We start from the raw sequence: 24970 nt of genomic DNA, 5'->3' as shown, positions 1-24970 counted from the left end.
AAAAACAAATAATCCAAGTTTCCTCCCCGCTAGTGACTAACCTTGTAAAGCAGTCAGCCGCTCATTGGTGAAGTCATTATCAGCCTGCAAAGCTTCTATTTTTGCTTGAAGCTCTTGCTCTCTTTCTTCCATTTCATCTATTTTATGCTGCAATTCTTTTTTCTCAGCAAGTCCTTTCTGTTGGATTTCTTCTTGTCTTCCTTCTGCTACCTGCTCAAAAAGATTTTAAAAATCCCCAAACAAATCAAAATTAAACTGTGGAAGAACAGATCATCTTGATTTTCATGCAACTAAATGTACGTAAGTAACTTCCTTTGCTAATCAGAAAAAAAAAAAAATTAAAAATGCAAAATCTATGACATTTATGTGAATTTCACTTCAAGTAGACTGARAAAATCTCAAAATATCTTAACTCATTTTTTGACTGAGGAACATAAATTTTACAACAACAGTAAAGGGCCCTGGAACTAAGAAATGCCTGAAGTCTCCCAGCATCTCAAGTCAATCAAAACTCAAGGGTCCTTCTGAACTGAATGTACACTGCACAGACCAAACTGATGGAAAGCCACATCTTTTTCCTTGCTGRATCTCAAGAGCAGAMRTTTCAAACRGTCKCCTTCCTCAAAACAAGGTAGTAAGYTTCAGTTTTGATCCTTCTGTGTATACTCATCATCATCTATGATGAACTCATCACGGGAAACCAACTGCCTTGAGACCAGCAATTTAACTTYTTAATTTGGAAAGAAAAATTTCTCTGAGGTGCTGAACTAGGAACTTAAGTTCCAGTTCCAGTATTTATCCAAGATAAATGCAACAGCTATCTCAGGTCTCCAGAGGTAACACCATTACCTTCCTCCTCCACAACTMCTACTTATCYAGACTGRAGACTYTTGAAGAATTATGCTTCATCATAAAGTGATTATTCGGTTCTCCAGCACAAAGGACATTAAATATTAATATACTTAGATATTTATTTTRATAACAAACCTGACACCAAGATGGAAGATGAGCCATATTACTACTATGTGGTGGACTAATTATGTTTGAAACTGCAAAAAAGTAAACATGAAATGCAAATTTATTTCTAATTCTAGTTTTCATTCCTTTTACTTTTAAGTTTGAAAATTAGTTTTAGTTTGAAAATTATCTATATAAAAGCAGTTGGATATAAAGTTTTACACTACACATAACTTTATACTGTAATATATTTCAACTCCAAAAATATGGCAACTTTCAAAGTGAATGAAAAGGGAACCTTTTTAGGAAGTTACTTAACTGATGACAGTTTCTTTTGCATTAAAACTGAATCTAAAGAATATGTTAAAGATGATATGCATCTTTCTATTGTTAACATGCTGTTTAACAAGTTTCTTAACCTTTTTTGTTTGTTATATTAGAAATTAAACTGTATTATTTGTTCGTCACAACTCTGTCCTCTGAGATGAAGTTCTGTCATTACCTTTAGTTTRTCAGAAAGATCTTTAATTTCATTTACAGCTCCATTGTACTTATTAGCTAATTCCCTTAATTCTTCCTGAGTCCGCTCATTCATTTCTTTCAGGTGTGTACATTCATCTTCTGTATTACTTAAACTCCGCTGCAAGACAGAATTATTATGAAATATATAATAACAAAAGACAGACACAATTAACTACGAAACACTGCAGATGATCTATTTTTTCCAAACAGTACATATGCACAGGATGCCAACTAGTCTTATGAGACTTCTTGACCAAGGGAATACAGCAAATAATGACAAAGGAAAAGAAAACAAAGGAAAATAGAGTAATGCGAGATATTATTGGGGCAGAAATTAATTTGAAGAAAGTGTCCAACACTTTCATTGTAAAAGCTCATTTTAAAGTGTGTTGTGTACAAGTGGTTAAGTGCACGTTTCCATAAATGCTACAGTTTAAACAACATCTCACAGGACTTTTTTAAACGCATGTAAGTCATTCTTCCCCTCATGTATGGCCCACATACACTAACTTAYATCACACATCTTAATTAATTTTGAAACCAGAGTGAAAAGGGAAGAGCTGAAAGAACAGTTTCTCATTAACTGTTCAACAATCTTAGTCCTATTCGACAGGAGAAATAAACACCACTGCTTAATATCTTGCAAGTGTCAGAGTGCAACAGATACCAATGTATTACAGCAACAAAACTGGGATCTAAATAGCAGCAGTTACTACTATTTTACCATTTCCATGAGACCAGGCATAAAATTTCAATACCTCCACTTCAGACAATTTTCTGACCACTTCAATTTTCTCCTGAAGGACCCGCCTCAGGGACTCTTTGGCTGTTGTCTCATAGTTGTGTTTGTCTTCCTGTAATGCTATAAGCTCTTTTCGTATACTGTCTTCTGTTTGATTCTGCACATATAAGAAAGACAGAACATAAATTACTATTTTGCTCATTAAATAAATTAGATTGTGATTAAGCCTGTTCTATTAAAAGATGTTTAGCRATTTCTGATAATGAGAAAATGTTATGTACAAATCAGTAATCAAAGATTCTTGACATGACTGGGTATAAACAAGTTAYTTTTAGAAGTGTATGTACAGTAGCACACATTCAATGGTCAGCTTTGATTCCAGAAAAATGATGGGGCTTTTTTTGGGTACTGCTAAGACACTGTCAAGCCTAGGAGACCTACAACTAGACAAACCAAAAACCTATGAGGTCCCAGAGGAAAGACTTTAAACAAGATCTGCAGAAGTTCTTACAATACAGTTGAGAGGAAATAAAATGAAAATTAAAATCCAAGGCAGTCATAGGTGGTCTAAACAACAATCGGGGCAGCGCACTTGTTACTCTGAATATCAGACAGGACAAGGGCAAAATGAAAACAACAGCCACTTACTGAGATGGCTTGAAATACAGAGCAAATCTACACTTTTCATGCCACTCAGATGATCAAAACTGCATAGGCCCATTTTGCAAAGTTTTCTTTTTCCTACAACTAGCTACTTTGAAAACACTTGAAAAGAGCTGCCCTAATAGTGTTCCTAACATTTGACTTCAAATGAACTACATACCTTTGAACAAGCCTGTAACTGATTTCCCATAACCTCTAGTCTTGATAGCAGCCTGTCTTCATCTATTAAAGCCTAGAAGAAAAGAAGTATCACATTAGAATTATCATATGCTTAGTGTAGAGACAGTAGACTTCTGCTTTAAAGACCTGAATTTTTTTGAGTATTTTACTGCTAATAGCTGTCTCAAGCTTGTACACAACCACTACATTTATTAATCATTGTCTTCTGCACAGTTCTGGAGAATCACCATAAAGCTTTTATTATTTCTGCTGCTTTTCCCCCCATTAATAGCTAAAATTTATATGGCACTGCATAGTTTAGTCCATAAGGAAAAGGACAGCAGATACCTGCCAACTAGTATCTGAAGCCTCTTGTGTGACAGCAAGTAGTCGCTGAAGGGTTGCCAGCTTCTGTTCCAACATTTGTTCCCGATGTAAGGCTTCCTGTGAAGAGAGCAGGCACCAGTCAGTTCAGCTAGAACAACTCAGGAAATCAGAAGCAACAGAAGAGATCTCAAAATACAACAAAAAAAGGAAATGTGAGCAGCAAACACTGTCACTTGTTTGAAACCATCATAAGCCCATTCCATTTTATCCATCCACACATTTATTTGGGTAGTTTAATTAGAAAATGCTATCCTATAACCTCAGGTTCTTAAAACCTGCATTTTTCACCATACATGACACAYGCTGAGGACACACTGTTATTCTTTCCAAGACTTAGAGACACTTTGTCTTGTCAATAATTAGAGTATCAAAACTGCAGACACCAACAGGCAGCTTGGCAGCTCCCATGCAATGAGCTGTTCATCCTCAAATGAGGTCACAAAAGAGAAATGTCAAGCAAGAACAACTATTTTTGYTTGAATTTTGGTTATGACAGGAAGACAGAAGAGTGTCTTCGTTAACAACTCCAGGATATGGGGAGTGAACAGATTGGTGAGTGAGTATGTATTTGGCTTCCCAAGAAAGAGCATCTGCATGAGCTGCTTCCTGCTATGTCAGCAAATACATATAAAGATAGTATCCATCTCAAAAGCCTTGATGTGAACAAATACAAATTGCTATTAACAAACAAAACCAGGCAAAATATATCAGCAGACTTTATACACAGTTAAACCTGGGTAGAATTTACCAGCAAAAAGGCTTTCATTTTTTTTTTCCAGAAAGGTGATTTTATCAACCTTTCCAAAGAGTTGACTTTTATCTATCAACACACAGTTTAATGTGCTGCCATTTTGCWGTCTCTCACTCTTTTGTGATATGACATCTTGGGAAAAAACACACCTATAAAAACTGACACAGAAGCAGGCACAAAAAGGCTGGTGACATCAGTGAGGAGGAAGAGCTGCCAGCAYTGTCCCCTTCTTTGTAGCTTCCAACAGACACAGGCCACGGCATAAGATTTGCATTTTGAACAAAAATATTTAGCCAAACTAGATGCCCTTAGAAGAAAACTTACTTGTAGATACTGTGAAAGCTGAAACAATTCCTGAGAATACATACTGGGAGTGTTAGCAGCAACCTGAAAAAGAAGACAGTTAAGAATCAGAATAGTTTTGGATTTTTCATTAAACATAAATAATGCAAAATTCACTTAAATCTAGTCAAAAAGGTAAACTCCAGATTATCTAATAATAACATCTTTTTTCTTTTATTTTTCTGTTACTATTTATGCTTTTTTTTTTTAATCATAGAACTTCCCAACTTGGGACTTAGGACTTGTGACTTAGGCCCCACTGCGTGTCTTTGCACTAGTTCTTGAACCACCAACACACTAGAGAAATAATCAACTCCTGATGACTTTTCTCAAGGGAATATCTGTTAACAGCTTTTCTACAAGTTCCACATCACCAAAACTGAGTTTAAGAATTAGTCTTGACAATACTGACATCCATGACTCGACAGTGAGCAACTGGTTATACAAGAGAAGCAGAGAGGTTTGGTCTCAATCCTCCTTGGGAACACAACAGCACCTCCAAGACTGCGCAGCGCAGCTTCTCCTCCATAAAAAACGTGGTATAACGAAAACAGACCTCATCCAAACACTAAATCACGAGCTACTCTTGAGTGCCACAGAACCTCAAATATTAAATTATGCAAGACCTGTTACTCTGTCAACCCGTACATGGAAATTAACCATCTTAACATCAATGGTTTTGTTCCAAAGCCAAGTTTTAGGTGCCACAATGTAAAATGTCAACTTCCTTCCAATATAAACTGTAATATTGTATCACCTTCTCCATGGTAAATGTCACCCAAAATATTACACAAGATAAAAGCAGGCAGCGGAAAACAACAAAATGCAACTGGACAGATTTCGCTATTTCTTCACCTATATAGCATATCTGAAAATAGCACGTGGCTAATTAAGGCATAAACCAGCAAATTACTGAATTACCTTGTCAACAGGACTCGGTAATGGAGCATGGATAACACTGAGAAATAAAAAAAAAAAAGTGAACACAAAACATGTAAATGTTGTACTTGGACATTTTCATCAAAACTAAAAATTTAACACCATACATTTCTCCTATTTCTTATTTGGACATGCAATTACATGAAAAATCTGTCATAATTTGCTTTTACTTATCTTCCCCATCCTACAGCTTCATGCAAGTATTTCTATACTAATGATAAAAGTATATTTAAATAAGCAATAAGCCCCATAAAACTGTTGATAATGAAGGATTATCAGCATTGAAAGATGACTAAAATTACATCATYTGTAATTAACACTCAGTGAAAATAAAATTAAGTTTTTCATTTCTACTACCCTTGGAAAAATTCTAAAAAACATGTACATATACACAGAAAATGCTGTCAATATTCTTCTGAGCTTCCATTAACCTCATTGTAGTTCAAGAGGGCAGCAGAATTTGCTCATTTTCTTTTTCTCAATATTTTTCTTTTTCCTAATACCCATTTCAGCAGTGTAAACCACAGTCAGAAAAGCCCAACTTAGTAAGAATTTTTCTTTTAGAGAACTTTTTTATTCTTCATAGTTGTCTTAATTACTAAAAACAAGAAGCAAATAAGATTTTTTCTCATAATGCCTGCAAAAGAACCATGCTCTCTGTTACTTGCTTTGTAGGACGACAGAAAAATAAACTGTTCCTATGGTGATTTTAAACATAATGTCCTCATCATACAATAGTGGGATTCTGGTATATGTGGGAATACTCACTCTGATCGCAATCGAGCTTCCATTCCATCTGGAAGGAACAGTTTGATTGTGGAGACTATACATCCATGGGTAACTGAAAAGAAAAAAAAAAACTAAGTCATCATGATCTATTACTATTTAATTGTAAGTTCAGTTCTTAATGTTACAATAACCAAGCAAACTGTCTTAAGAAAMCTTGAGACAGGCAAAGAGGGAAGAGACATGAACACCTTCAAGTGCCTGGGTCTGCCTTCTCAAACCTCCTCTGGACACAGGAAACTTCATAATTACAAATTCAAAGAGGTTATGCTGTGTACTCAGTCCTGTTGTGGAGCAGTTCCAACTCTACCATGTGCAGCAATACCTAAAACTTGTCTTTACTACAGTAAGATRAAACAGTGAATGGCATGTTTTGATATCATAAAATGAGGGAAGAGGAATATGTCTTACCTGAGCTAGGTAATGGGAATGYAGAGATATAAACAAAATAATGAGCTGCTTTTTTGACAAGATTCCTACAAGCATATCCAGGGACTTGAAAAGTAACACATCCAATYTGTGCTACTGACACTCACTTCAAGATCTGTGATTATTATTTACAAACAAGGATCAAAAAGGGAATGCAGAGAAAGTGTGTAGGAACCACTGAGAAGTACATCCTTTTGAACACCTTAAGCAGCATCATTCAAGACAACACATCACTATTTCRGGATGCTTGTAGTGCACATCCAATGCATAGCCCTAGACAAGTGGCTTTTTATTTCAGAAAAGGTAAACTTGCCCCTTGAGGACTAAATCCAAAATTCTTTGAACTCTAGAAAGATCCTAAGGAATAAGATGAGGAAATGCAATATTTGTCTCTGTCTTGGTCAGGTTTTTCTTTTMCCTTGTACGGTTCTATGAATTGGGAAGCAAAAATCATGTCCAGATACATGGAAAGATAGMTACACATTGTTCTCAAAACACTACCACGAGTCAGACAAATAAGTATGTGGTCACCTGTCATGTATCACTATGCCTCCAGCACCCACTAACATACAAATAGCTGCTCTACTTTCTCAGTTATTAATATCAGCAAAACAGTTAATCTGGCTTTGAAAAAAAGGGCAATGGGYGTTTTAGGACATTGGTAATACTCCAGGGAAATGAGACAGATCTTTAAGGAAGCTACCTCAATAGAATCTAAAAATACAGGAGAAATGATCCAACTGAGATGAGTTGGTTTTAACGTTTATTTATACCTAAAGGCTAACGCTTTTGAGACATATYCTCCTGGCTAGAGCACCTTGTTTTTTCAAGCTGACCTGGTAAAGTATTAAATTTACATGCCAGAACAGAACAGATTAATCTGCAGGGCTTGGGGTCTTTATTTACMATAGAATAAATCCAGTTTGCAAAACCATTTAAAAAATACATTAGCATTATTAGCTGTAGCCCCTAATACATAGCTTTCACAATGAAAACTTTTTCCTTTAAGAGGAAATTATGATTTTTATAAGACAACAGTAGGATACCTGGCATTCAATACCAACAGACAGCTTTACTTTTGGGTCACATATCAGGTTGGTCTGCTGTAAGATTATACAATTCTGATTTTTTTTCCGTCAAAAACTAGGTAGACGGACAAAAATTCCTAAAATCTGCAGAAGTGTTATTTGTGTCAAATTAAGATAGAGTGGACATCTAGAAAAAGGTCTCAAATAGACARGGACTGGAAAAGGTACCAAGCATTTTGATAAATTTATAAAATTAAAATCATAAGAAAGGAAACAACACCCAAACTCTGCAGTCTGACCTTTAGCTGTCAGTTCATTGCAATTGGAAAAATAAGGAGAAAGCCTGAGGGAAAGGTAAAGAGACACAGAAAACATGAATACACGACTGAGTGCACAGTACAGCAGCAAGGGTTTAAATTCAGGTCTGTAGTATTTTGGGGGGGGAATTAAAAAGAAAAGGCAGTAGAGCAAGCCCTGGTTTCCCAGTGGGGCTGAGGCACCCGCTGTCCCCACAGTTCACCCCCTCTCTATCCCACTCTCCATCCCACTCTCCATCCCACTCACCTCCGGCCGCTCCGCGGGGCCGCCGCTCCCGCCCGGCCCCGGCACGGCGGGCATTGCGCAGCGCCGACACCAGGGGGCGCCCCAGCGCCAGCCACCGCAGCCGCCGAACCCGCCCCGCCCCGCGCGCCCCCTCCGAGCGGGAACGGCCGCGCGTACGCACCGCCTCATCCAGAGAGGGAAACACCGGGCACAGCCACCGCCTCATCCAGGGAGGGACACACCGCACCATATCCACCGCGTCATCCACATCCACCGCCTCATCCACATCCACCGCCTCATCCAGAGAGGGAAACAGCGGGCACAGCCACCGCCTCATCCAGAGAGGGAAACACCGCACCATATCCACCGCCTCATCCAGAGAGGGAAACACCGGCCACATCCACCGCCTCATCCAGGGAGGGAAATACCGCACCACATCCACTGCTTCACCCACAGAGTGAAACACCGGGCACATCCACCGCCTCATCCAGAGAGGGAAACACCGCACCACATCCACCGCTTCATCCACGGACTGAAACACCGGCCACATCCACCGCTTCATCCACGGACTGAAACACCGGCCCCACAGCCACCGCTTCATGCACATCCGCAGCTCCCCTCCATGGACTGGAACAGCCACCCCACATCCACTGCTACCTCTCCACTGCTTCATCCACGTCCACAGCTCCCTCCACATTCACTGCTCCCTCCACAGAGTCAAACACCTGCCCCACATCCACAGCTCCCTCCACAGAATGAAACCTCGCTCCTGGCTCCATTTCCTGTTTCACCCTCCAGACACGAACTTGTTGCTCCCCTCCAAAACACAGAGCTGGCCCACACTTCACAACTCCAAAACCTGTCCTGAACCCTGACAGGTTCTGCTGCACTGGAGCACAATGGGAGTACAGAAACCATTTCTGTTACATACATTGTTTTCCTTCCCAGGGAAACAACTAACCAATGATGCTCTTGCTTTTATTTTTACTMATTAATGTGGTACCCAGCCCTGAGGAGACCCCCATGCCCCTCGGTGGTCTGTGCACKGTCCTGCAGCCCACACTGGGCTCCCCACTTACATAACCTCCCTCARACACCCCATGACACAACAGATGTATGAGACAGTCCAAACCTGACTAGAAAAAAGTGCATAAACTGTATTTGAACTAAATCATCTTGGTATTATCTGACCCTCCTTTGCAATGCTGCTGCTCCTTTCCATGCAGGGAAATATCACCAGTTAACTCTTGGATTGCTCTGGCACTGAGTAGGAAAATTAGAAAGTGCTAAAAGAATATAAACCACACTAACACAGAGAAAAGCATAGTGAGATATTAATAGGTAAGTGCTGTATTAAGGAGAGGGAAACAGCCAGGCCCCTGTGCTTGTCAGAAATACAGCAAGTGGACAAATAAGAGAGCAGGAGGRATGCAAACACTCCTCCAGAACCTGTTACTGACTTTGGCACAGCAGCAGGAAGCCGAGAAATTGGTGCTCATACCTGATAACCTGAAATAYCACATACTGAACATGCCACTATTTTAATGAACTAAATCGAGATCACATTTGCAAGGAAATTATTAACTAAAACACAGCCTGAACAATAAAATTAATGTATTCTAGCAATATTGACACAATTCAGAATTTACATGGGCAAGTACACTCACTCTGTCCTGTCATTACCTTATAATTACAGAGAGCAGATTCCTGAAATGTCTTGTGCAAGTAAGGCATTATGTAAATACCAGAGTGCAAAGTGCTTTTAAAGGGAATCACCAATTTAAAAACTACTTTCCTGTCTCTTTCATGACTAGATTAGATTAACAGTAACATCTAAGACTACTGAAATGAACTGGTGAAAACCTCATGTTTATATGCGTTCCAACTGCATTTACAGGTAAACACCCTGTGATGATACAATCTTCATTCCCTGCTTGGGGGAGCAGAGGGAGGAAAGCAAACTTGTATCCTCTTCCCATTAGCAAGCTCAACACATTCATGAGTAACATGAGCACAGCTTCCATGTTCAAAGCTACAGAAAAGGACAAGGAACGCTACATAATTGGATCACTCATTACACAAATGCCATGTCACTGGGATCATGCTTTGTAAAGCTAACATAAAACCACAGCAAAGAACTACTACTGGCAAAAATTCATGGCAAGAATTTGCTTACCATGAACTTTCCACAAATGTTTCCATAAACTAACTGCAAACTGCTGATAAAAACAAGTCAAGTCCAATTTTTCTTCCAAGTAAACTTTATAATAAAAATTGCTTTAGTCTAAATACACTTGAACAAATTCAGCTTCTCTTAGGAAGGACAGCATCTCATCCAATTAATAGCTACAGTATCATTAGATGCAACACATTCCTTTGATTTCTTCCATGTATACTGCTAGTATTCACAAATATTTGCAAACTCTTCACATGGAAACATTTTAAGTAACTCACAGGCAATTTCAGTTAGGCATCCTGGAGTCCAATCTTTGCAACATCATTTTTGAGAAAAGYAAAACAATGCGATGAGACCTTCACTACAATAAATCACTCAAAAATACTACAGCTCCAAAAGATCTCCATGATAAAATACTTAAACACCACCARTACTTAAATGTTTTCTTTAAAGACGTTCATTGACCTTCCTCTGATACTTCAGAGCTGAAAACCAACCCTTCTGACTAAAAACAAAATTTCAGAGTAACAGAGCCAGGTGTCACCTCTATGTTTTGTSCACTTAATGTGCTTTAAAAAATTGTTCTGTTGTACTGTGGTTTGGTTGTTGAGCTTTGGGGAAGTTGGTCTGAGAGAGGTTTGTTTTGATGGATATTTTATTTGTTTTAAAGAACTTTATCATCAGCATTCCTAGTTAATATTCTTCTTTCATTATTTTCTAATACACTGCTCTTTAAGGATAAACTCTGTGGAGGTCTTGTTCAGAAAAGTAGTAAAGCGGAAAAGCAACCATGGTAGTTCTGAMATTTTGTTGCCAAACCTGGCTGTTACTGAGTAGGTAGGATTCTACAGAAAATGGCCAGAAGTTCAATGTGTGCAGAAAGCAACACACCCATGAGGGATAAGAAGTCTTGACAATACTGATTACAACCTCATAATCCCCAATAACCCTCCAGAAAGAGAAAGAAACAGTTCCTGAAACACTACGTAATTTCAAAAGACATGAGACTGCATTTTAATTAACACATATACAGAGCTATTGCSATAATACAAGATCTCCTAAGTATGCATGCTGGSAAGARRACAGCAAGAAAAATAATGCAAASAAAAATGCCATCACCTCATTTGTCAGTTAGCAACTTTTTTCTATTCTCATTTTAAAGCACCTGCAGAAATCAAAATCAGTAGCAGTCACAGAAAGAAATAGTGTGTACCTAGAAAATAATTCAGTTAGCTTTTCTCAAACCTATGCTGACTACTTGACYAAGAAATTCCATTTCATACTTCTGCCACACTATAAGCTTTGAACCTTAGGGTTCAAAGGGCTTGAAAGAAAGGTAATTAMAATTAAAAAATAATAATAAAATCTAAACATAAAAAGCCCAACGCAGCACTACACACATATGCCTATGTTGCACTTTTAAAATTGCAACAGGCCMATTGAAGTGAGCCAATAAATGAACACGTAGCCCCTGCTGAGCCTCCCTTCCCAGACCTGCATTTCCCCKGCACACAGTAGCAGCCACACAGCCATGGAAGAAGGTAGGCCATGGAAACAACCCAGTTAAAATCCGCCTGGGGGCGTGGGGGTAGAAATAGAGTCTGTGTTTTTAGCAGATGAGTTTCTTGATCYGGTACCACATGGGCACAGGGCTCCCTGCCAGCACAAAGGAGGGAWGAAGTAACAAAAAACCCACCCAAACAAAACCATGTTTTTACAATGCGAATGCATTTAAAGACTGGATTATAAGTAAGATGTTCTAAATAAAAATACTTGAAAAGAAACTAAAAAATGATCCATACCCTTACCTTTCCGCGTGTTCTCCGTCACATCTACACCAAACTGGATGATGTCACCTGACATGATTTCACACGGTGGGCTTTCCTCAGATCCTCTACTCAGTCTCTGACTATTAATAAAGGTACCATTACTACTTTTAGTGTCTTGAAGATAGAACTGTAAAAAAAAACAAACAAAAAGAATGGTAAAATACCTGGGAAAAATGAAGACAAAAAACAGAAGTTCAAGTAAAATTTTGTTTATATAAAACTTATTTATAGGAGTTAACAAATGTATCAAATTCCAAACATCCTCCTTAGGATGCAACACCTTCCCATCATCGTGAAATATTTGTATTTGATTTTGAGTTGTTTAACATGAGTGAATTCTAGCACATAGACTATGCAAATAATTGCTACAAAGTGTACCTGAACTACTGCTTGCAGTAGAGGATCAAACATCATTAGCAATAACATCTTTTACCACATATATGCAAYAATTCTTATTTAAGTTGGTCAACACACAAAAATTCTAACTGCTYACATATTTAAGGTAACAGTGTTGTATGACAAGCTTGCTATAGGGAAGGCTAGCACTGAGGGCACAAGGAAAGCCTCTGACAGAAAACAGAACTCAGGAATTGCAATAAAAGACCACGGTGAAGCTAAAGAAAACCAACAGGATGCTTTTACTTCTCAGCAATACTAGGTCACATAATTAACTTAATTTCAAGACTGACATATCACCAAGTACTTTTGTAAACACCCATTTGTAGAGTTAATTAATGCTAACAGCAACTTATTTAATCTGAAACTGCTTATGACACAAGACTTCTAGTCAAATTTGCTGCATCTGAGGTTACAAATGAGTCACCTGGCAGAAGACCGGAGTGACTGGCTATGACTTGAGCAGTGACAGCTTAAAAGAGGGGACCAGAATGTTACTGACAGCCAGGTGTAACTACTGGAATTAGTTAATCTCAGTACTCAAAGATAACAATAGCTACTACAGGAACCTGGTGGAATGGTAGAACCCCCTGGCTTCCTGCACTCATAAAGAATCTCATCAAGTCCCAAAGCAGGCACAGGGCTGGTGGAAAAGATGTTATGTTTAGAGAAATGAATGTATTCCTACGTTTTTCTCATAAAAGCAATTGACTGTTCCTTTTTTCAGCATTTCATGCAAAATTTTCCATTCCTTTATTTGCCTCTATTATTATACTTGCCAAAAACCTGATACATAGCTCAAAACCATGGTGTCAAGGGGAAAGATGGGTTTAGAATGGAGTGAGAGCACAGCACCAGGGCTCTTCAGATCTCATACAAGACAATGGCACTGAATGTATGATATGGATCTTATATGGCATAACACAACGGCCCTGAACAGAGACCCAAAATTCCATTGTGTCCAGGAYACAGGACTCAGTAACCAAGGGGAATGCCAGCACAGGAATGCTCAGGTAGTTGTYTGAAATTTCAAACACAGTATGTGAAAAAAATGAAAAGCAGTTTGTGCAAGATTTTTCTTCCCCCAACAGATAYGCCTTAGATCTTCAATAGAAGGAAAAGAAAATAATCAGTCATGYTGATAAAGATGAAGGTAAACATAAATTATGGATAGATCACAAAATTATGACTGCATCCACTGTATTAATAATCAGACRCACCCTACTCTAAATAATACTCTCCATATTATGAAATAGTACCTATTAATATAATAGTATATAATACAGCTTTTATAACAGGTACATGCTTAAAAGCCAATCAAATTAATTAGCTTGTTAATTTAATAGTCTGAAAGTACTGAATCCTCTCACCGTTCAGTGCAAAGGCAATTATTTCTTGCTTCCTGTTTGTTTTGAATTAGCTTTCTTCTTCATTTGAAAATTCTTGTGTTATGAAAAAGTGAGTCACAGGCACAGAGAAACAAACACGCTTCTGCTTATTTGCTTTTCCCCACCCTTTTCTTCTCTGTGCACATCTGCCTTTTTTATCCCTCTGAACATTTTGATCAATCATTGCCCCTTGCAAMCACAGTTCTGCAGAATCTGCAAATGAGGCTCAGACAAGATAGCACAAGGAAATACAGGACAGTGACCACAGGAAAAGAAGTGSAATGGAGCATCAGCCACACAAAATTTATAAAATATCAGCAGACACAAAATTCAAACTGCAAAAGGATTTTTGTAAACAAATGTCCACAGAAAATACACATAACATTTAATATTAAGTAGCAATGTCTACTTAAGTGCACACTACTGAAATATATTGCATAAATTTTAGATAAGTGATGTTCTTCAAGTATTTTCATCCTGTTTGTAAATATTCTTTTTCCCGCATCTAGTAAAGAAGAAATAACAGCCACATGTTAATAGCTGATGTCTAAGGAAGGGAAAACACACGGACTTCAAATTCTGCTATAAAGGATTCAGTTATCTTTAAAGTAGCTATTGCTTTGGAATCCACTAAGCCGGTCCCTTTCAAATAGCAAATTCAAATGTTACTTCCATGCTGGTTTTCACTAGCTCAAATGGTCCTTCTCAAAGGTCAATCTCTCCATTCCTTTCACATAATTACTAAAGTTATCTTCAGGAAACAAAATCAAGTGCAAGCCCCGAAACAAATGTGTCTACATATTAACTAGTACTTGTGGCAGTATACTGATTTTTAATGTACTATTTAATTATGCAGTCTCCACAGAGGGCTCTCCGATTCCCAGGCCAATGCCTTATAGACAGCAGCTGTGGAACACGGTGCCTTCTGCGAATCCAGCACCGTTTGTCCTTCCTGCTCCCAGCACAGCCCGAGCTCGGGCAGCAGTGCCAGCTCACAGAGCTGTGATGAATCCTGMCCTTCCCAGCTCTCACTGCTGAGCTGTGCACCACCTCCTCACTTGGACTGGCTCAGGCACTTGTTTAGTCACTGCAAACCAGTTTCGAGCTGATGCAAGGTACATGAGGAGGTGCTTAAGCCGGTGCCACCAGAAAAAAGGGCAGCACATACTGGCCTAATTATACTTGCTTTTATAATYCACTCCTCTCTTCAGAGCAAAGTCCCAGCCCTTTTGTACCTCATATCAACAAYAAGTCCAATGTAGAGCAGAGATGGCAGCTCACACACATTCAAAACAACTTAGCTTTTGAGGACGGTTCAGGTGATAGCTTTATACATCACTCAAGGGCTGGTTTCCCCTGCTTCAAGAAGTATTCAAGTATTCAAGAAACTTACTCTCCATTATCGTAACGGCTCTGACAAAAGAATAATTCCAAACCTGTATTTCTTCTTTACTAATTTACTGTTTGCATCCCCTCTCTTATATGTCTCTTAATGTCTCTTATATGACACTAAAAAGATCAATTAATTGATTCCACAAAGCTCATGAAGATTTTATTCTAAAATGAAACTTGCAGTACCTCTGTACACTCAAACTTCTCCAGTAAAGTCCACCTTCCTTAGAAACTTTATTATGAAAGTTTCAAAAAACWACAGATTTTTGTTTCCCTGCTTTGCAAGGAATTTTGTACTTATTTCACAAATTTAGTTTACAATATTTCATGTTACTATTCAGTTTTGCAAACAGAACRAATGTACCCCATCTACTCTGACCTGTGGTGTATTAAAATCACATTCCTTCTTCTAGGGTCAATGACTCAGAAGAGCATCAACAACCTGCTARATCACAGTTCATGTGTTATTTTCGTGTAGTTAGATACCATTATGACTTTCCCCTATAACAAATTCCTAGTATTTTCTGGTTAGAGAAACATAAGATCTAGATCTGTAGGGATCCCAAACTATAATGCATCAAAATTAGGTACATAAAATATATTAATTCTAACTGATATTWGAAAGTCACAAATTGCTATGCTACCGGAGGGCAGATTTTGGCCTTACTTATGAAATGTAGGCAAACTGTTTTCTTCAAAGTAAAAAAAAAACAAGTAGCAAGCAACAACAAAATCCACCCTGTTTAGTGATTACTACAGTAAGATCTTCCAGGAGGCAGGCTGAAGAGAACTCCTTGCTTAGCCTGACAAGTGAGAAAGTCATGAGGTGTTCTCTTTCCCAAGCCATATGCAGGCCTGATATAGGATGAGACACTTCTGAAGGATCTTGGAGAAGACAAAAATGGGCTCAGAGATGCACAGAAAATCTTGAAAAGAAAGTAGCACACTTCTTCAGTGATTTAATTACCTGGATTTAATGACAGTGGAACAACAGGAACAAACAACTGACCACCTTTTTAATTTTACTTAATATTTGCTATTACTATGTACAGCCATTCTTCGCCATTTTAAGAGCACATTAGTGCTACTCCATCTAACCCAGCTTGAAACTGAAATGCARGGCAATTATTCTGAGTATTACAATGAGAAGAATTGCTGGAGAACTGAGGAGATTTGTACACAAAGATGGGAGATTCAGTACGTGAAAAGACTTCAGCATATAATTAAACTTATTTCAGCCTCATTCAATAGCTGAATKAATAATTAAGTAAATAAGTACCAAAATGTAGGCTACTGCCTTTTACAAAAAGTAAAAAATATATTTTATTTATTAAATGTATTTTCACTGYCTAAACAACTACTGTAGAAAGAGAACCCCAATTTCAGAATATCCTAGTTTACCATTCTTTTTCTCCTCTCTTATCTCCTTTGTGAAAGAAGTACAYACAACTCCCATGTGCTTCAGGGTCTTGTTATACCTTTGTGATTTTAGCTTAAACCAGAAAGGTTTAAATTAATTTGTCCAATTATGAACTATAACTAGTAAGGAGATAGCAGCTTCATTTTTGCCATGGTTATGCCACAAAGGGGCAGCAAGGCTGTCAGCCAGAGCAGTTAAGCCATAAAATGCTGCTAACAATAACAAATTTTTCCCCTACTCACACTAAATTGTCATAGAACAATTAATGCAGGCATTATAAATGCACCCCTGAGTACTAAAGCTAATACTCAGAAGCAGCGAGTAAACAGGGATCTAGAAATTGGAATACTCGCCCTAGAGTAATACTTTGGCTAAAAATTTGACTAAGCAGTAATACAAGTGTGTTSGTTTACTCATTGCATGCTGAGAATTCTGCCAGGAAGCGAAGTACACTGTGCATGAGTCCAACTGCGCAAAGCCAATGACTTTAAAACAACACATACCAGGGTCAAACCAACATAGCCAACATTTGTCACACTGTGGCTAGGAAGCTTTTTCTCTCATATTGTTAAAAGATTATTTTATATTCTTTGAAGTCTTAATACTATTTTCTCATTTTGGGAGCAGGACTCTGCTAGCAAAGTACACTGTGCAAACCATACTGAATTTCAGGTCAGCCCTTTGCCTGTAAGATAAAGAAGTTCAAATGCTAAATTATCTCCAGATCAAATTGATTGAGTTCCTCATTGTGGTCTGCTTAGACAGATCCTAAATTCCTTCCCTCTCACTTGCCTAACTCCACCCGCCTATCAAGGAAGTWGAAGTATTTGTCTCCATAAGCAAGCATAATTCACAGGGTGGGGTACATCAAGCAAAATTGCTTTTCTATTTAGTTTTCTGTTTCTTAAACACACAGATCTAATAGCTCTTTGCTTACTAAGCCCCTGCTCCTTCAACTTAGAAAGAAAACTAGTACATTAACTTTCTAGTTCTTATGAAATGTTCTCTTTAAAATGGTTCTAACCACCCGAGGCAGGCACACACTATGAAACTAAAAGCAACCAGCTGTGAAGAAAGGGATTTTCCAGTCAGATTGAACAGAGTGAAGGAGTGGCCGTTGGCCTTTCAGGGACCATAAGTATCAGATTTCTCAAGCAAAGCAAAATTTGCTAGTAGTTTTCAGTAACTTTTCTAAAAAATAATAAACTTAACCATTCTTTCTATGCAGTAATAAAAAAGTGAGAAAAAAATTAACATTCTTTGATATAGCACTGGACAAAAAAAGTCACTGTGTTTTTAACTCAAAGTGTAAGCCTAATGTAAATCGAGCTACACTGAKGAAAAAAGGTTAAAATCTTTAGCTATCCCCAGGAATGCAAAGCTATTCTTCCAAACTTGCCAGAAGTTCAAAGGGGTAGAGGAGAAAGAACAGCAGGGAATATGCTCTTCTGCTGACCAAGTTGTTCCCGTGTCTGTTTACACCTTGAAGTTTTGTTGACTGTACTGCCAGGACAACCCTGCTGGTTGCTCATACCTGTCGTCAAGCAAAATAAACTGTGCCAGTAAAAGCAGCTTTGTGCCAGCATAACTGAGCCTGGGTATAAACACAGTTTGGCCTTTCTGGATGTATTATTAGAGGTTCTATAAAATATTAATCCCTGTGCTCCTTGCCATGACCTGGTCATTCAAATGCTTTGAAGTTCACTGTAGACCCTGTCACTCGGCTTAACTTCTGTGCGAGTCAGCAGACTTTGTCTGAAAAGGACACAGGGACTATGACTGCGAAGGAAAGAGGAAGGATTTGTGCGAGGAAGCACCACAGACAGGTAGAAAGGCAATGGCCAGCACTGAGAGGCACCAACAGATTAACTGTGCACAAAACATGTGCTTATCTACAATCCTGAATTGCTCCAGCACCTTCCTCCATAGCAAAATGTCACCTTTCTCAACAGAGCAAAGCTAACAGGTCCAAGTTGGACCTGAAAAACCTTTAGCACCAACTTTTTTTGACATATGACTTTGCAATGCTTTTTCAACTTCTGACTTTTACAGAAACATACCTATCAGAATTTTAAATTCTGGCATACTAAATCATTGACAAAAAAGAAAAACACAGAAGTAAGTTTGAAGACTTAATGCCACCTCCTATGTGCCGTGCCCAYTTAAGCATTGTGTTTTCTTTCTTAATCACTATTCAAAACCCATGTTTGTTAGTGGTTCTAACTCAATTACTCGTCTGAAGATAAAAAACTCAGGACTCAGGGTTACTAGCTCTATATTATTCTTCAACATCTGTAGTTACAAATAATCTACTGCACATCCAAAAATTCAGAAAGAGGATATTAGACATTWATTTTACAAGGATTTTTGATTTCTWTTAGGAAGTGGCCTTTATTAACARAAAGGCTACTGAAAATATTAAGCAATACTTTCTAATTACTCAGTTTTACAACTAGCTACATGGACCTTAAAAATACCCCGCTTAAATGGTTTGAGCTATTTTTATCAAGTCTAATTCTCAAGCAGTATTGTTGCATTTTTCCAAGTAATTCAGACTTAGGAGAATGGCAGAGGATGGCTAAAAAGTTTAAATGCAGGACCTCAAACTGTATCACAATCCAAGTTCTCTTGTTTAAGACAAAAGCATTTGTGCATGTATATGAAAATGAGGAGGAAAATCTCTACTGCTTGTCTCTAAATGTTTGTGTGATTATGCACTGCTGCCCTCAACTTTAACCCATAGTCCYCCACACCTTTCACAACCACTACACCTATCCAGAGTCATGTCTTCAACTCTCATGTGGTAACAKACAAAAGAAATGAGGCAGCTGGACMAGGATAGTGGTGTGTTAGCTGCTCCTTAGCCATCACAGAAAGCAGTAAAGATGGTTTGATGGCAGGGACAGCTGAAAACTCAGTGTGATTTCAGAATTCCCATTATTTTCAGTTTGCCTGATTTGGCTGATAYATAACAATGACCTGAGCTAAAAATGAGCAAGCTTCAGAGGCTGGTTCCTAAGCCACATACTCACACCACCCACAGCAGCAGCATCAGTCATGAAGAGAATGGCAGAGAGCAGGCTGTATTTACAGTGTCAACCATCTGATTTCTGTCATTGTTATATGTCAGAAKCAGCACAAATTATATAAGTACCTGAAGTACAGTTCACAAGCAGAATGTGAAGTTCTCTGTGCTAAGATGCAATGGTCTCAAGATGAATTAAATTAAGCAAAGCATGACCTGCATCACATTTGTTTTCATGAACTACATGTTCCTCCATAAAATATATAGTTCTGGATTCCTCAGCATAGGGCACACATGGAGCTACTGGAGCAGGTCCAGCAGAGGCTACAAAGATGATTTAAAGGCCTGGAGCATGTCTCTAATAAGGAAAGGCTGAGGGAGCTGGGGCAGTTCAGCCTCAAGAAGGGACAACTGAGAGGGGACCTCATCAATGTCTGTCAGTRTCTGCAGGAAGGTGTCAGAGGATAGAGCTGGGCTCTAATCAGTGGGGCCAAGAATGGGACACAAGGGAATGGGCAGAAACCGATTCCAYAGGAAGTTCCACTGGAATAAGAGGAAGAACTTCTTCACCATGCAGTGAAACAGGTTGCCCAGAGAAGGTGTGGAGTCTCCCTCACTGGAGATATTCCAGAATCCTCTAGACACAATCCTGTGCAGTGTGCTCTGGGATGGCCTTGCCTTATCAGGGAGATTGGACCCAATCAGGGAGATTGGACCACGTGACCCACTGTGGTCTCTTCCAACCTGACCTATTCTGCGATTCTATGAAAATATAACTAAGTAGACAAACTCACATTTGCATTACAATTCCCAAATCCCTCAACACCCCCACTGTCAGTACAGAACTGTACAAACATCACTAAGTCACTTTTAGATTGCTTTCATTGACTTCAGCTCTGAAAGGAACTATCCAATCTCCAAACACCTAAAACAAGAAAACATCTGGAAAATAATACYGTAGTGTTATGGTGATGGCAGTTTATAAGGGGGAACAATCCTTCACATAAGATTATATATTTATATTTATACCAATATTAAAGTAACAGATGAAACTGAAAACAAAGCTTTTACACTATGACTTTGCACAACCAATGTGAACAGAAATGTTATCACAAAGGGTGGCTCCCTTATTAACCTATTTGCCTTCACCCTCCTTCAGCAGAGCTGGGGGCATTCAAGTAACCACACAAATTATTTTCTAGAAACAAACATTTCTAGCCTAACTTTACATTTGTGAAATTAACAGCTCCCGGTAATCACATTCCATAAATGAAAAATGCAGTACAACACCAAGTCATAGAAGAACAAGTCCTGGACACTCCCTATTATGCAATAAAGCCTCCTCAAAATTCTGTAGTATGAACTCTCTTCTACAAGATTGATGCTGAAGAATGTGAGCTGAAGCAATCCCAGGCATGATACAAAATATTCATTCCTCTTCTAAATAAAACGTTCCTCAGGAAACACAAGGTGTGGAATGAAGTAATCACAAAATGTAGAAKTTGCTCATCTACCTGAGTGCTGATCTATCCCTAGATTATTCAAATAATCCAAAAAGGCATTCACTGTCAAAAGGAGCAGATTGACAAGATACTCACCAAAAACCCCAAGATTAAATGTTTTACCACAAAATGAGACAACATCATGCAAAAATAGATCCCTCTCTACACATCAATGTCACTGGTTTTGATGCAAAAAGCTATTTTTAAAAAGAAGAGATGTAGAGGAAGAGTTCTAATTTACAAGTAATTTGGTTTATATATAGCTGACTGACTTGCTACAGTGAGACATCTGTCACCATAGTTACTAATTACTACTCTTTAGAATGTCTCTTTTGCTTAACTTTCGTCCTCAYAATTCACAAGAATTTCTGTATATCAGCCTTCTGCTACAAGTGCTGGATGATTTCMGGATAACTAGAAGAATTTTATATTTATTCTGTTCACAGCAGAATGAAAGGCTGCCATGTCATGCTTTAAAACTTCCTTTTGTACATGAATCACAAAATAGATTAAGGACATTAACAGTCTCAGAAAAGATGTAACTCCRTTCTGAATATAGACAAAGCACAAAAGCTTCCCAAAAAAAATTACCCAACTCAGTACTAGTTACATACAATATTCTTGAGGAAATTGCATTTTCAGCCTACATGAAAATTCTCAAGYACGATTTTAATCCCATCCTGAAAATCTTGAGAGAATTTTAAGGTACATCACTGCTTTAAGTGCAAAGCTAAAATACATTAACAATAAAGTACAATCAATRGAAAGATTCCTAAGACATGATTACTCACAAGTCATCCCAAGATGCTCAAACTGACTCATTAGAATACTAAAACAATATAAAAAAGAGACTTATTTTGTCTTACTGTTGTCATAGAGGACAATATCTTACATAACTTACAGATACTTGGAAAGAATTTTTCCTGCTCCATATTAAAATGCTGGCKTGYRCAATGCACTCATAAAACCASTGAGAARTAGATAAAAACAAGTTTCTAGAAGKAAAATGTACTTTTTGGAAAAAAGTTCTCTGCTTTATTTCATTAAAGAAGTTCAGCCCCTTATTACACAAGACATTTATACAGCTACGTATCATGCATCACTGTGACACCAGTGATTAGTTTGTATAATTTATATCAACTTCTATCATCACATCAAACATGGACCCTGGGGRAAACAAATGGCCAAGGTGACTTTTTGAGGTTTCACTTAATGCTGCWGTGTTCTCTGTATTAATCAATTACGGAAATATACTGCAACTTAATGCAGCTTTAAAACAAAGAAATAAAACGCCCTAATAGGCCATTACCCACAAATCCAGGCTTCTTCAGGATAATTACTTTTAAGTGTAAAATATTGCTGAAATACTCATCAATCCTGATGTCCTTGTAGGAAAACTAGACTGAAAGCTAAACTCTATTATTTACTCTAATAAATGTAAATAAAATTTAGGAACGTAACATTCAAACTTTGCAATAAGTTAATATGTTTTCAAAAGTGTATGAATTCCCAAAGACTGTATTTGTAGGACACATGTATCCAGATATAATAAATACGCTCTGCAAAGAGCACGTTGTCATATACAATCCTAATTTCTTTTCAAACATATGTTTCTAAAGACTTGTATAATGTATTATTGCAATTTACTCTTATCTTTAGGGGACAAAAGCACCCATAAATATCCAGCACTAGGGAAAAACGCTAAGACTATCCCAGGAAATGAAAATTTTTCTTCTTAAATTCACAAKCAAAAAATGGTTAAACTTGATAGTTAACAATCTCTGGCCAACTTAATGAAGCRCAAAACCCAAATAAAGTGTGGTTTTGTCTCCAAATACTGCAACGAAAAGTATGACAAAGAGGGAGATTTGTCATGTTTGGACAGAGCTTTGCCCTAATTTAAGAGCAGAGTTAAGGCATAAATCTCTCCTGGTTTCTAGATTTTGACTGACCTTATTAAAACCTTGCATAAAACCTTGCATAAATAAAAACTAAAATAAAATTTCTGTAACACCTATAAAGAAACTCAATGAATTGTTTTTATGGCAAAACAYTGAGGTATAATCAGAAATGACAGACAAAGTAGAAGACAAATGAAAAACAAATGTTTTTAAAAAAGGCAATCTTGAAATACTATTAGCATCTGTCAGTAAATACTCAGAATGAGAAATCCAACACAACATAATGCATTGTTCCTGCTTCCTCAAAAACCTCGAGCTAACGAGATAACTAGATAACTAGATAACTAGTAAAAAATTAACTGAAATGGAAACTTTCCTTCAGAAAATTGCACTACTGAACTTCTATCAGCAAACAATTACATTTTCATTTGCAAGCAAATTGGATAAAAACCACAACAGAAGCCAAGATTACCAGATACTCCRCCAGAAGAGAAGATCTACTTATACAAAAGCAAAAGGTTATGAGGCAGCTCGTTAGTTTATCAGGAAACTCCAACTCCCAACATAACCCCAGACATTTCAAGGCAGGTGCAGAACTGCAAAAACTGCTTAACAGTTTTGCTACTCGCTGCCGAGTTTCTAAATTAGTTAATCATTACATCAAAGCACCTATACTCCAGGCAAAGAAGAACCTCTTCCCTCACATGCTGACTTTTCAACTATTTAAAGAATAAAGGGAGTTGTTGAAACTATGTCAAACTACTTCTTCTTTCTACTCCTTCTACAAGGCACTATGTTTACCTCCTATCATTAATTCCATACTGCTGCTGGTTTATGGTGGAGAAAACTCCCAGTGAGCACACATTCAGATGAAGAAAAAAACCCACATAGGATTTCATAGACAACTCCAAATGCAATGCAATAGTAGTTTGGTATTGCCACAATAYATACAAAAACTCAAAATATTCTGAAAAATTTAGGACAGTTTCCCCCTTTTATCAAGAGACATATTTCATCTGAAAGAACTTTTCAAATACCACTACAGTTTGTTTGTTTTTTTAAACAAACATCTGCAGCAGGCCTGGTTAATTCATCTCTCCATTGCACAAAGCAAACTCTTCTTGCTTTCTGCCATTATCTGCTCCTGAACTATTTATTAACAGAGCACAGGTTTCACAAGGAAAATAATATTCAGCACATCACTAAACTACAGTTAAAATGTCCATACTGAGGATAGTGTGATATAAATCCAAGGCAGCCAATAAAGATGCAGAAGTAGAAGGCCTAACTGAAGGGAACTGCCTTAGTACAAATGACASTGCAGTAATCTTAATCATGTCAAACAAGATATTTTTTTAAGAGATCCAAACCACAAATATTACCCAAATAGAGTRTAGTGAGAGTTCACTACAGTTCCTCATACTGAAAACAACAGATCTCCAGAGTAATATGCTCCTGCTCCTCCTTCCTTTTCTGAAGACTTCTCTGCATCAAAGACAGACTAGAGCTTTTTTTACAAAAATGCTAAATTTAATTTATTTTCATTCTGTGTTTTGAACTTCAGCATTCCATGCAGAGAGCAAATGCAATTAACTGGAAACCAAACACCGAAAGAGAAGGGTGCGGCTCCATCCAAAGATGGAAAATTCATTTTCCAACACAGAGSAGAAATATGACAATTGGGAGTTTAATA

At 37.8% G+C, this 24970-nt stretch overlaps 1 protein-coding gene across 1 annotated transcript in view; it reads right to left on the bottom strand.

The window, feature by feature from the left end:
- SLMAP (sarcolemma associated protein) overlaps positions 1-24970 on the bottom strand; it is a 74937-nt gene that overhangs the window by 30380 nt on the left and 19587 nt on the right. Inside the window, exons 3-11 of the mRNA XM_057373419.1 lie at positions 12233-12380; positions 6231-6303; positions 5445-5481; positions 4506-4568; positions 3392-3487; positions 3045-3116; positions 2238-2378; positions 1460-1597; positions 42-210 (exon numbers count right to left, since the gene is read on the bottom strand). Coding sequence (XP_057229402.1) covers positions 42-210; positions 1460-1597; positions 2238-2378; positions 3045-3116; positions 3392-3487; positions 4506-4568; positions 5445-5481; positions 6231-6303; positions 12233-12380 — 937 coding nt within the window. The remainder of the gene's footprint in view (positions 1-41; positions 211-1459; positions 1598-2237; positions 2379-3044; positions 3117-3391; positions 3488-4505; positions 4569-5444; positions 5482-6230; positions 6304-12232; positions 12381-24970) is intronic.

Source organism: Malurus melanocephalus, unplaced genomic scaffold, assembly GCF_030028575.1.
Source record: "Malurus melanocephalus ecotype Western Australia unplaced genomic scaffold, MMel_1.1 scaffold_196, whole genome shotgun sequence".
Classification (NCBI taxonomy): Eukaryota; Metazoa; Chordata; class Aves; order Passeriformes; family Maluridae; genus Malurus; species Malurus melanocephalus.
Note: the sequence above shows the minus strand (reverse complement) of the source record. Positions and strands in the feature narration are given on the sequence as shown.